A 12,941-nucleotide genomic window follows, 5' to 3' on the forward strand; every position below is an offset into this window, starting at 1 on the left:
AAAGCGAGATTTTGAAGGAAGTTAGGGGAGCGTTAAATTTGAATACCGGGAAATTTGAACTTTGTTGGTGTGAGGCCTCTGTATTTGGTCCTTTGTTGACGAGAGCAAGCGCGGGACAGTTTAAAAATCCCCTCGGAGTACGGTACTAGTAGGGAGAATGTCAGATATTGATGATCTTTTTCATCGCGTTAGTAAAAAGCTTGGATGGTCAGTTGATTTGGAAAAACCTAAGTCTACCGAAGATGAACTTGTCGATACCAAGGTAATATCTCGTTTCTGTACATCTGATCTATCGCCCCCAATCGTCAAAGTTTTAAACTATATTAACTTTTAAAAATGAAGATATGATGAAAGTGTTTGTTCAGTATATTAGCGCTAACTGCTTAAAAATACCAAACTCAATTGTATTGTGTCAACACTAGAAATCTGTGCCTTTAGTTTATAAACATATTACAATTTATAAAAAAAAATTGTAAATACAAATCCTCAGTTTTCGTTCAATTTCAAATATTTATAGTGATTGGCTCGAGAGCTCAACATTGGCTATGCCCACAATGCACGAGTATGCGAATGCTATTAGTAATGACTATCCAAAACAAAATAAAATACAAACAATGGCCGAGATACTTCACAAAGTTGTAAAACAAAAATCCTTCCAGTAAAACATTGATCAAAAATATAGCACATGACATTCTAAATGAATCAATTACTGAAAATGACATTTTAGCTGTTTTAAGGTAGCGAGAAGGTTTTGTGACGTTTTTGAATAAAACATTCTCTGTCTGTTGTCTCGTTCAGAACAGTAATTTAGCTTATATATTTCAAAAGACTATGTATAGAGGTACAAGTTCGCACAAACTGGACAGTCATTGTTTACATAATTATCATGTGACATCAAAAATGGCGAACCTTGTAAAAATGACTAAGTCTGCGATTGCGAGAGCACACTGTGAAATTTCCTGGTGAAATTTACGTCATGCATTGTCCGTAATCAAGTCCATTGAAATGCGTCTCCGATAATCAAAAGACCTATTATTCCGATTTCTTTGCAGGTTTGTTTTTTTGTCCCCAAATTATTTCATACTTGGCACCTTTAACAGACTATTATTCTGTGACAGAGCATTTTCTTTAAAAACCCAGACATATTTCGCACCATCATTATCTTTTGAACGATAACTGCGAGTTTGAATGTCCCAGTCCGAACGCACTTCATTTGGCGGCGGTCCCAATGAGTCGTACTCAGTCAAAACCTCAACTCGAGAAAAATGCGAAAAACAGTTTTGGTTAATGAAACACTGTAGATTTGCTGCATTATTATAAATATACACTAACAATGGCCAAAAATATTAACCTCTGATATCATAGAACTCATAAAGAGTGTCAGATAATGAATAATTTCATGCTTGAGCGTGACAAATGAAGAAAACTGCAGGAACGTTCGGGTTTCCATTGTTATGCAAACGCACAACGAGGGATAATCCTCTGACAAACATTACTGTCCCACTGTACACGCTGACAGTTTACAAACAAGCTAATCCTTCAAGTGTCTCTGATAATGAGATCTAATAAAACGGTTTTCATGGTGAAACAAAATGGTCGATGTTTGAAAAAAATTTCTGTTTCAGACTGCAACACTGAGTGGCAGATTTTTCTTTGCCTCGTCTGTCAACGCTTTCTTTTCTTCGCCATTGCGTTATAAAAAATGGTATTAGTAAAATAGATAATTGACTTGGAAAATAAAACGATTTAAAAGAATCTTAGTTAAAGAAATTAAAAATGCGATTAAGAAATTAAATAAATAACAGATCGCCTTGTGAGGATGAGTTTTGTAATGAAATGTTTAAATATGGGAAATATTGCATTATTGAAGCTCTACACAAGTTGTTCAACAAAATTTATGACTGGAAAATTTTCCAAATCCTGGAACACATGTCGTACTGTTCCAATAAACAAATCTAGCTCAAAATATAACCATGATAATTACAGAGGAATTGCAGTATCTAACTGTCCAGGTAAAATTCTTACTATTCTTACTTAGTTTAAAAACTGTTAATACTTTTATCAAAATAGTTGAAAGGTGTCAGGAAAAACTAAATATTCATTAGATATCAATTGAATGGAAAAGAAAAAAAAGCTTAGTGCATGTTTTATTGACTTGAGTAAAGCATTTGACAGTGTCTGCCACAATGGCCTCTATTTATAACAAATGGATTTTCTGACAAAATATATAACCATTCCACTTCTTAGTTGGAGTCCAGCAAGATTGCAATATTAGTCCCACTTTGTTCAATATACACTTGAATAACCTTCCAGACTGCTTTAATAATTTAGTTTGTACACAACAAAATGGTGCCTTCAAATAAATATTGATAAAACACATGTTATTATTTTTAATAAATCAAATAGGACTTTAAATAGCAAAACCTTCTTCTTTGAAGGAAAGGAAATTATCTTGTTCTAATTATTAGTATAAACAGTAGATTTAAAGAAGGCACAATCAAAATAAATAGGAAAGGACAAATAATTATGCTTCTTTTTAAAAACAAATTTAATAAAAAATAAATACACTTCTGATGTCACTATTTGATAAGCTTATAAGACTAGTTATTACAAATGAAGAGAATGGGTTTGTTGTGTTGATAGTAAGCAACAAACTTATTCCCTTCTCTAAATATTTATAAATTTCTTAATTCAAACTGAGACAAGATGTTTCTATACAATGTAGGCTGATGGAATAACATTGGAACATTTTCATATTACTTTCATTGACAATCAAAGGAATGGGTTTGTGGTTGTGGTAGTAATCCTTACATGATTTGACATCCATAACATTACACTGTTGTACACATTCCACACATTGACATTTTCTCATTCTACTGTAATGTGATACACAAAATCACAAGAAGTCGCAAGATGAAGGTTTCACAAGAAGCAAAACCCTCATCAGCATTATGGAGAAACACTAAATTACTAGTTATCTTTATTTTGATTGAATATCTGATCTCAACCTTTTTTAATCTAAAAATTTCTCATCAGGTACCAAAGATAAAGTTTTCTGAGTTTTTGTCAGATGGCAGTCCAGTGACGGATAAAAGTTTTGATGACGAATTTGCGGACTTATCTAATAAAGAGAATACCAAAGACTGTTCACCAAAATATACATCATACTTAACAGCTGTAGAACCACGGACACCCACAGTGATAGATAGAAAATGTCTGCTAAAATCACCAGATTCTAACATCATCGTCGTCAGTAGCGATGCTGATGATGAAGATTCTAGTGATGATGATGTATTTATGGTACCTCTGCGAGAGAGAATGCAGACACAGACTTGCCCTCCCAATGTTAATAAATCTGTGTTTTCCCTTGGTAAACATCTGAAGAATGGAATTCTGAATCCAGACACTGAGAGTAAAAAGAAATCCAACAAGTAAATATAATCCTTATTTTAGACAAAATAATGGACTCTGATTTTCCCTTGATTTAAAATTGTATTCCCACTTTGCAAATCTGCAAAGCATCACTCCCACAATAAGCTAAAAACATAGAAATGATATCCTGCTCTCACTATCCCACCTATTTTATTTTAAGAGTACTGGGGTACATAATCTAGGAGATAAGCAGAGCGGTTGTCACCTGTGCATGTGGGGGAATTTAATCCTAAGCTCAGACCACTAATAAACAGACTGGCAATGCGAGTATTTCTTTTGATCTAACATGTGTCTCAAGTTTACTTTACGATAACGTTTTAATCTTATAAAGAACTGGGGGGATTTAAAAAATGTCAACGAAATTGCACGATAATGCACAACTTCGCTAGAAACTATGGTGTTTCAACAGGAAGTGACACGAAAGGTCAGACCAAGGTTTCATATTTTCCCTTACGTTGGTGATTCTCGAGCGCCCACAGACATTCATAAAACAGGTCCGGGTAAAAATAAATCCAAAAGTATAAAATTCTGTTGCAGGTCAAACTGAATAGCATTAGAAATAAATCAAGTGAAAGTAAGTATTGAGCATTCTCTCGATCCGATGTTCCTACACACATACGGTATATACAAAATCAAAACATCGTATCACTACTATTTTGAGACCCTTATATTAATTTTGCCACAATAAAGTTGACTGGTACAGTTTTTGGGCCTGGTGTATCATATTTTCAAAGGCTTTTTAATTCATGATCAGCGAAATATAATAACATAAGACCAGTTTTGTTGTAAACATGGCAACAGGAACAATCCTAGAAAAATCTTTCCTTTTTCCTCATTATACATTCAAGAACTTTACTATAAAGACTATACATTCAAATAATTGTTACTTTCCTAAAATATGGTCAATTTTGGCTATAAAATATATTATTCTGCAACTTGACAGAAAACTCTCATTTCCGGGTAATCTGGTCTGAACTGAATACAGAAAATGGCTGAAATGCACGCGAGACAGAGTATTCTGGATGTGTGTATTCGGAAAAATTCAGGGATTTGCCGGGGATTAGACCGATTGACACCTCTAAACAATAGCAGTGATGATAGCAACACATGCTAAAAATCCAAAGGCTCATGGGTAGAAGCTTGTTTGTAAAAAACGTCATTCTATGACTGTCCCCCGCATGCGCAGGTGATGACGAGTAATTTTTCATTACCCATCCACAATTTTAACGTTTGATGGTGTATATGTTCATCAGGGGATGGTAGCACACAATTGTGAATTTAACTTTTGCGGACCTTCTAGTAACGCTGTTCTAGTTCATTCTAGTCTACAGTCGATTTCATGATTCATGGGTAATGAGCATTACCAAATTCCCTCCACTTGCCAATAAAGTCATATTTTTTGAATTTTAAAGAATTATGAATCTTCCAGACCTTGTCTAGATTATATTTTTATTGAAAGTGGCCACAGTTCACATCCTGTTTCTAGCTGCTTGCTAGACAAATTCTTCACATGAACCTCTCATGAACATGTTGTGTTTTATAAAAATATCATTTACATTTATGCCCTGGATTAACAGTATAAACCAACATGACCAGATATATCGTGTTGAAGACAATTACAAACTTTTCTGTTTTCAGTTACTGTAAAATACTTTATTTTAGCTAGAATTAATTTTTGCTGAGAAGGCTTTTTGGGTGTTTTGTATGGAGTTTATTTTCACTGATTTTTGATGAGTTGAATGTGTGAAATATAAGGAAAGAAGTATATCGCTAAATTTTATTTTCACCGAAGCCTCATTCCTTCAGCGAAAATAAATTCCAAGCGGAAATAAAGTATTTTACAGTACCACAGTATACTAGTTATTTTATTGTTATGGATACCATGTCTTGAAAGGGAATTAAATGCTGCAATATATGTACACTCTGAATATTTAATTAAATATCATTTCTGTTTATTTTGTCATATTTTTAATTAATATTTCAATTGTTGTGAATACAGTGCCACTGTGCATGTTGGTTTATATTGCTATATGAAAGTCAAATGTTCATAATACATGATAGTGTGCATGTACAGGTCAACTCCTTCATATGAAGATTTTGTCTGTGTTGATAGAAACATGAAGTCAGTACCCACCAATGTCCATTTTCTAGTTTGGTCGTGAAGAATACAATGTTAACATGCAAAATCTAGGCAAATTATGACTTGTAAGCCAACATTCTTGACAGCTAGCAAAACAGCTATATCGTTGTGTACTCACAGTTGCTATTGAGATTTTAGAAAACCAAAGTTGTTCTTATATAGATAAAAACATTTTTGGCAAAATACATATCACAGTACATGGAGAAAATGCAAAAGTGTTTATTTGATTTTTGAAAAGAAAAAAAAAGATTCTAAAAGATTCTAGTATGGCTTATTGTGACCATCATTGTGTAAAAATATTTCTATTTATAGATCTCACAGCTACAGAAACCCCAAACCTTCATATATAGATGTCAGCAGTGATGACGATGAAGATTTTGAACTGTGTAAGTTACAAAGATGAACATTATGCAGATTGAATTTTGTGAACAATAACAAAAGCTGACTTTAGCACTCAAAGAATTACGAGATTACAAAATCTTACTAAAAATAGAACTGATGTAATCATAGATCAAAAGATGATATTTTAACCCATTTGCATAACTTTGCTTTGATTTTTTGGTGATTTGTTGTGAATCCCAAAAAAATTAATTGCATGAAACATAGATATTAAAAATATATTTCAATGCCACATCAGTTGTAAATACATCTATCACTATTTTAGTTTTTGTTTGTTTGAATCAAACGTCTTGTGAATAATTAATCACATGACATGATGTTCAGTGATGTCATTCAAAATAGATACCGGTAGTATTAGATGAAGTTTTCTCCCCAAAGTCTTTTTTTTTTACATTTGTTGATGAGCAGATTTTGTATGCTAAATTAAACCCTTCATGGGTAACATACAAACATGCTTAAGCCGCTGAGCACCAGAATGTTTCCCGCCAAATTTTGGTGCCACATTTTAAACGTTTTTATGTGTATTTGTTAATCTTGATCAAAATAAGAAAGAAATTACGTGTTTTTGTGAATAGGGACAAATACTGGATTTGAAAGTTAAATTTTCATTTGTCACCCCAAACTAAAGGAGCAATATTTTTACCATAATATTTTAAAATTGTTAAGACCTTTTTATTAAAAGTTGTGTCCATTTGGTTCAAATCAACAAAGAAATTATATAAAAGTATGTAAATAAAAAGTCAAGTTCATATACAAATTAATTCATCATGTATGTTTAATTGCAGTGCTATCTCGACTGAAGACACCAAAGAAAACCATCCATTTCTCAGATTCATCTGCTGTGCCATCAAAGTTAGTAGAATATTTGTGTTAAATCTTTATCCCATCTATGATGAGAAAATGTTTTACTTCTTGTCCCTGGGAAAAATGGTGTGGTTTTAAAATTATTTAATTTCTCAACAACAAGATCTATTCACATGCTTTTAAATACACTTTCACTATTTATTAAAGCAGAGGAGTCATTGCCTGCACATGCGGTAGAGCATGTAACTGTTTACAAATGAGTGTCTACATATGAATCGTTCATTTGTAGCGCATGTTCAGGTGACGACCCTCTGCTTTGTACATGTACTTCTACTTATTCTACTATATATGGTACACTGCTACATATATATGCAAAATTGCAAGACAAACTTTTGAGATGCAAGTTTTCAAATACCAGTAATCATGCAATGACAAGAGGCAAAACCATTTTTTCAGCTTTCATCTTTTCATATATTAGGATTCATTGACATTTTCTGTAATCTGAACCCAAAACCATTATTTCACACAATTCTGGGTTAAATTTTTAACTTTGTTATGCTCTAGTTTGACATTGAATTGTTAATGAAAAATGAACATTAAAAACTATCTTTCAGTCATGAATTTTATTCAAGTTCAAGAATTTATGTTGTTTAAAGTTGCCTATAACCGTATTGTATACTTTGGACTATAACATAATGGATAATATGAATATACATGTATGCAAATTATGGGAGATATTCAAGGATTCAGTCGGATTCAAAATAGGCAAATTTTTTATAGGCAAACATTAGCTAATTAAACTTAAACACTAGTAAATCGAAAGATAAAATGGTTTTCAACATCCCCCTAAAAAATCATTAGAAATTGTGCATATTTCCCTCAAATTTAGAAAAACGCTCCTTATGAAAAATTACTGCCTTCAAAACATTTTGGTATATAGAAAAAAATTAGAGCCAATCGGCTAATTTGTGAATACACACAATTGTTGGAATAAAACTTCATAATTATAAATTAATAGCCATCTATCATCTAAAAATCATCTTCATAAATGCAGCAGTCACTCATACATCACACAATTATACAATGTACATTTATGATAATTTTTTCCATGTTCTGTACAGAGGCACCAAAAGATTTACACCAAAACAGTCTGGTAAACCTGCAGGTACCAGTAAACCAGTGAAAACCAATCAGACTACCAATTCTGTACACATAGGTATGCATCTATCATTACTGTAGAAATATTAATTATTCAATAGGAATCACCTTATTTTGATATTCTGAGCACATTCACTGGATTTGAAACAATCAGTTTTATTGTTATAAGTTCACATGGGTTTATTTTCATCGTTTTCTCTAAATTAAAACCCATTGAATAACTAATGTTCTACAGTATACAAGTTTGTTTTGAGAAAAAGTATTTTTGCCATTTTCTCAATTTCGTTAATTCACAAAGTCACTGATTGAGACATTTGTACATTTCATTCTTATTGCAGTCTATTTTTAGATTTATATGTAATTTTAAAATATCTGGAAACACAGATACAAAAGTGATCATGGTTGAACATGGTAGATTATTTACTGTTACCGCCATTGTTCCAAACAACCAAACATCAACATTGCCAGCTAAGTTGCTGACTGGTTTGTTAAGCGCGTCTCGAGATCGTTGCGTGATTAGAACTGGTTAGTTCAAAACACTTTTATGAGGGTGCACTGTTTGACTATGATGACATGCACCATCACCTGTGTCCAGGCATTTCATACTGTGTAAAACATAACTTTGGCATTTAGTATATAGAAATGTATGAGATTAAATAAATATACTGAAAAGCAATCACATCATGATCTTCTATTTATACTCCGATGTGTCTGAGTCCCCCACTAGTAGTTTGACGTCTCCTGTTCTTGTTCTAATTGCATAACGATCTCCAAGCGCACTTAGCAAACCAGTCAGCAACATAGCTGACAATGTTGCTGCATTGGTGTTTGGAACAATATGGTGGTGACAGTAACGACTATAGACATGTGTTCATAACTATCATGGTCATGATCAGAGAGTTGTTTTAACCATGGTCTACCTTGATAGACTATGGCTACTCATTGGCCGGGGTGAAGGAAGTTTGTATGATCTGTCTATCTAATAAGAAAATAAGTGTTCACTCAATAAGATTAATCTGATGAAATTGATCATGACCAATTTTCAAAAATCTGATAAAATATATTTTGCAGTTTACACAAAATGAGTTATGTAATTTGGTCAGTTCTTGAGATATATTCTGATACCGAAAAAAATTATTTAAGAAATTAAATGTTTGTTTTTGGTTGCATTTCATGGGTGTTAAGAGCCAATCAAAAAGGAAACAGCGGATGGAAATTTCTTATCATCTTTGGCGGATTCTCAAAGTCAGAAGTCAAGTTCTATTTACATCAGGGAGTTTAGAAAGAATCGAGATGAGCTGACGCAGCGGCTGTTCTCTCTTTACAATAGAACAGTTTTCAAAGATAAGGTAGGTTTGCAAAAAGTGATTACATTATCCATTATTGTCTAAATTTTATTTAGGTGACAGTTTCTAAATGATCATCTTGTTTATTCTGATAGGTGATTTGAAAACATATACTATTGTGATCACACTTTATAAAATGTTTAATCTATGAGGATTTATTCCTGGAAAAGTGATTAATTTTAAAATTTTAACAAATCAGACAATGATCAAAACTGTTATAATCAGTTAGCTGGCAATGTTAATGTTTCCCTGTACAAAACATTATAGTGAAGAAAATAATTTTGGAGAATATGTCTATAATTATGAACCTAAAAAAAGCTTACTGTTTCTTTTTATCATTGTAGTTGCCTAGCGATATGAAAATCACTTGGAATCCAAAAATGCGAAAGACGGCAGGATTCTGTTACTATGGCAGAATACGAAATGTGAATGGTATCGAAAAAACATCTAGAGTAGAGTTAGCTGATAAAGTATGCGACTCTGCAGGTAATCTGGAAGTTTAAAAAAGTTTGTCAAATTAAAACCACTTACACTGAGTCCAAGAAAGTCTTTGAAGGAATAGAAAACATGTGTGTTACAACAACTGTGCTCTCTAAGCTAATATGACGTGCCATGACACTCAGAGATTTACTGTGACACAACTAAGTATGCTACTCACTTGTGCATCATTCACCCATCGGCAAATCATACATTGGTATAGAAAAACATCTTTAACTATACCAGGAGTTAAAAAAAAATTTAATTTTGTAAAACAATATTCACATTTCATAAACAAAATAGGTGTAAAAACAAAGGAAATCAGAGTTCACAACAATTTAGTTTTTGCCTCGAGTCATCTACACAGTCACAAACAATTTTATTTTTTTAAAGACCTCTTTCTTTTACAATCTGACTCAACTTGATTTAGGGGGGGTTCCATTTTGACTTGGAATTCCTACAAAATCAGTCATGTTAGAGGGCACATGTACTCTATAACTAGTTTACATGTTGTTCACCTTAGATGGTTTTCACTGTACAGTATTTGCTCTAATATGCTTTAGATAATGACAGGTATATCTATGGCTGAAATAAGTTATAGAATATAATACATGTACATTTATTATTTACCAGGGTAGTCAGATTTATCTTTGCTTGTCATCATATCAACTGCAATATAAAGACCTTCCAATTAAGATTTAATGAATTTCCATTAAAGTGTCAGAATATCTATTACACATGTATTCTATTATCTCAATTATAATTTATATATTCCTATCGGTAGTGGTGGTGGTATACCTGTATGTGGTCTGAAAGGGTGGTGTTCAACGCACAGCTTGTGTTTGAATTTTAACAAACAATGTGTTTTACACACTATGAGTCCTATGTCGAACGGGACATGGCGTGACAACCCTTACCCTTCAATTAATTAGTATTCTTCTCAATATTTTGACAGAGAGACTACGTGATACGTTAATACACGAATTATGTCATGCGGCCGCATGGTTAGTGAATGGCGTCCATGATGGACACGGCAGATACTGGAAATATTGGTAATCTTCTTATACTTCAGCAACTCACTGGACCCTAAAATGCAAAATTTTGTTAAATGTGAACATACATTTTGTACTTATGTTAGTTTTAATTACAGTGCCATATTATTCACATTTCTGTCAAAATATCTTTCAATCTGGAACATTTACCAGTACCTCTTCCCTATTCACAACAGAAATAATTTTTCTAATACCGGTACTAGGTAATACTACAATACTATCTGGTATTCATTCTTTGTTGATCTTGTTGACATAAGTGATGTCATGGGATAGTATTATCCATGAACCAAAGAAGAATGGATAATACCATGACACCATAAGTATCAACCTGCTCTGCGAAAATTGGTAATAACCTTTTTGTCAATGCCAATATTTAAAGCAATTACACTCAAAAATCTTAAAATACAACATAATTTGATGTGACATGTACACGCGACACTAAATTTTCAGTTGTCATTATAATCACAGTAATAAAAACGTGTGACAAATCTCATTATGTGGTTTTCACCACTTACAGTTCAAGCACACCAAAAACTGACGATGTTTAGACACATCACCACATTTAGTGTGAAATATTTCACCCACTACTGCCGAAAAGACTCCACGGTCTGCAAAAATGAATGGGAAGGTAAAATAAGGAGTATTCATGCTCACACCATTTATTTCATATTTCAGGGCAAGTCTTGCAAATTTGATTCACCCCCAGTTACCAATTATTAGTCGATGTCATACATATGAAATACACACCAAATTTACATATCAATGTGTCAAATGTGGATATCAGTAAGTATATACTACTTCTTTTGTTGACATTATGATGAACATTATAGTAATTGTTGACATTATGTTCAAAGTAATAGTATTTGTTGACATTATGTTTAACATAGCAGTAATTGTTGGCATTATGTTTAACATTATAGTATTTGTTGACATTATAGTGAACATTATAGTAATTGTTGACATTATGTTCAACGTAATAGTATTTGTTGACATTATGTTTTACATAATTGTTGGCATTATGTTTAACATTATAGTATTTGTTGACATTATGTTTTACATAATTGTTGGCATTATGTTTAACATTATAGTATTTGTTGACATTATAGTGAACATTATAGTATTTGTTGACATTATGTTTTACATAATTGTTGGCATTATGTTTAACATTATAGTATTTGTTGACATTATGTTTTACATAATTGTTGGCATTATGTTTAACATTCTATTAGTTGATGTTATCCTGAGTGGTACTTACTCATGTTTTATGTCCAACATTATTGTTGATGATGATGATTATGAACAATATTACATTTAGTACTTGTTTGCTCAACATTAGTATTTACATTGTGATTATGTTCAACAATTGTTGTACTCTTATCATTCCAGGATTGGCAGGCATTCCAAGTCTCTGAAAACTGATAAATTTTGCTGTGGTATCTGTAAAGGACGCTTTGAGTTGCTACCTCAATTGAAAAAAGATGGTACCCCAGCCAAGACAAAAACACCAAACAAATTTGCTATTTTTGTGAAAGATAACTATTCAACTGTGAAGTCCAAGGACAAGACAATGAAACATGCGGACATAATGAAAGTTTTAAGTGCTGAGTTTGCCTCAAAAGCCAAAATATCAACTTCTTGAGTTAGAGTTTTAATAAATCATTGTTTCTAATTTCACTGAAATAATACACCATTGGAGTACATAATCATCACAAATCAAGAAAGTTTAAATAACTTATAGAGAAAGTATAACAAATTTAAATGGAGTGGTCGATGCCTCGTGTTCGATATGGAACCCATAACACACAGCTTTACAATAACAGCTCTTTTTAATTACACACTGTATTGTAAAACAAAATTGCAGCAAGAAATTCCAAAAAAAACGGTGGCTTTTTCAAAAGATGTACTGGATTCTGTGGTCACATTCCAGATCTTGCCTGTTTCCAAACATAACATCAGTACTATCAATGTTAGTTCTACCAACCTGCTTCCATCAATACCCACTTTCAAGTGGTGGATCCACAGAGAAAAAACTTAAACTTACATCTGATGCAATTGTTTTTTAATTACTATGTAAAAAATCTACTTCAAATACAAGAACCTAAAAATTATTAAGTTACGGCATATGTGCCTTTA

At 32.5% G+C, this 12,941-nt stretch overlaps 1 protein-coding gene across 1 annotated transcript; it reads left to right on the top strand.

Moving 5' to 3' along the window:
- Positions 1-48: 48 nt before the first annotated feature.
- LOC100370422 (uncharacterized) lies at positions 49-12,491 on the top strand. The gene is made up of 10 exons (XM_002738002.3): positions 49-262; positions 3,037-3,431; positions 5,885-5,958; positions 6,757-6,823; positions 7,897-7,991; positions 9,119-9,282; positions 9,624-9,765; positions 10,712-10,808; positions 11,484-11,591; positions 12,195-12,491. Exons 1-10 carry the CDS (start codon positions 158-160, stop codon positions 12,445-12,447), a joined length of 1,500 nt encoding a protein of 499 aa, XP_002738048.1. The 5' UTR covers positions 49-157; the 3' UTR covers positions 12,448-12,491.
- Positions 12,492-12,941: the final 450 nt, after the last annotated feature.

This window comes from Saccoglossus kowalevskii, chromosome 4, assembly GCF_978046115.1.
Source record: "Saccoglossus kowalevskii chromosome 4, keSacKowa6.1, whole genome shotgun sequence".
Taxonomy (NCBI): Eukaryota; Metazoa; Hemichordata; class Enteropneusta; family Harrimaniidae; genus Saccoglossus; species Saccoglossus kowalevskii.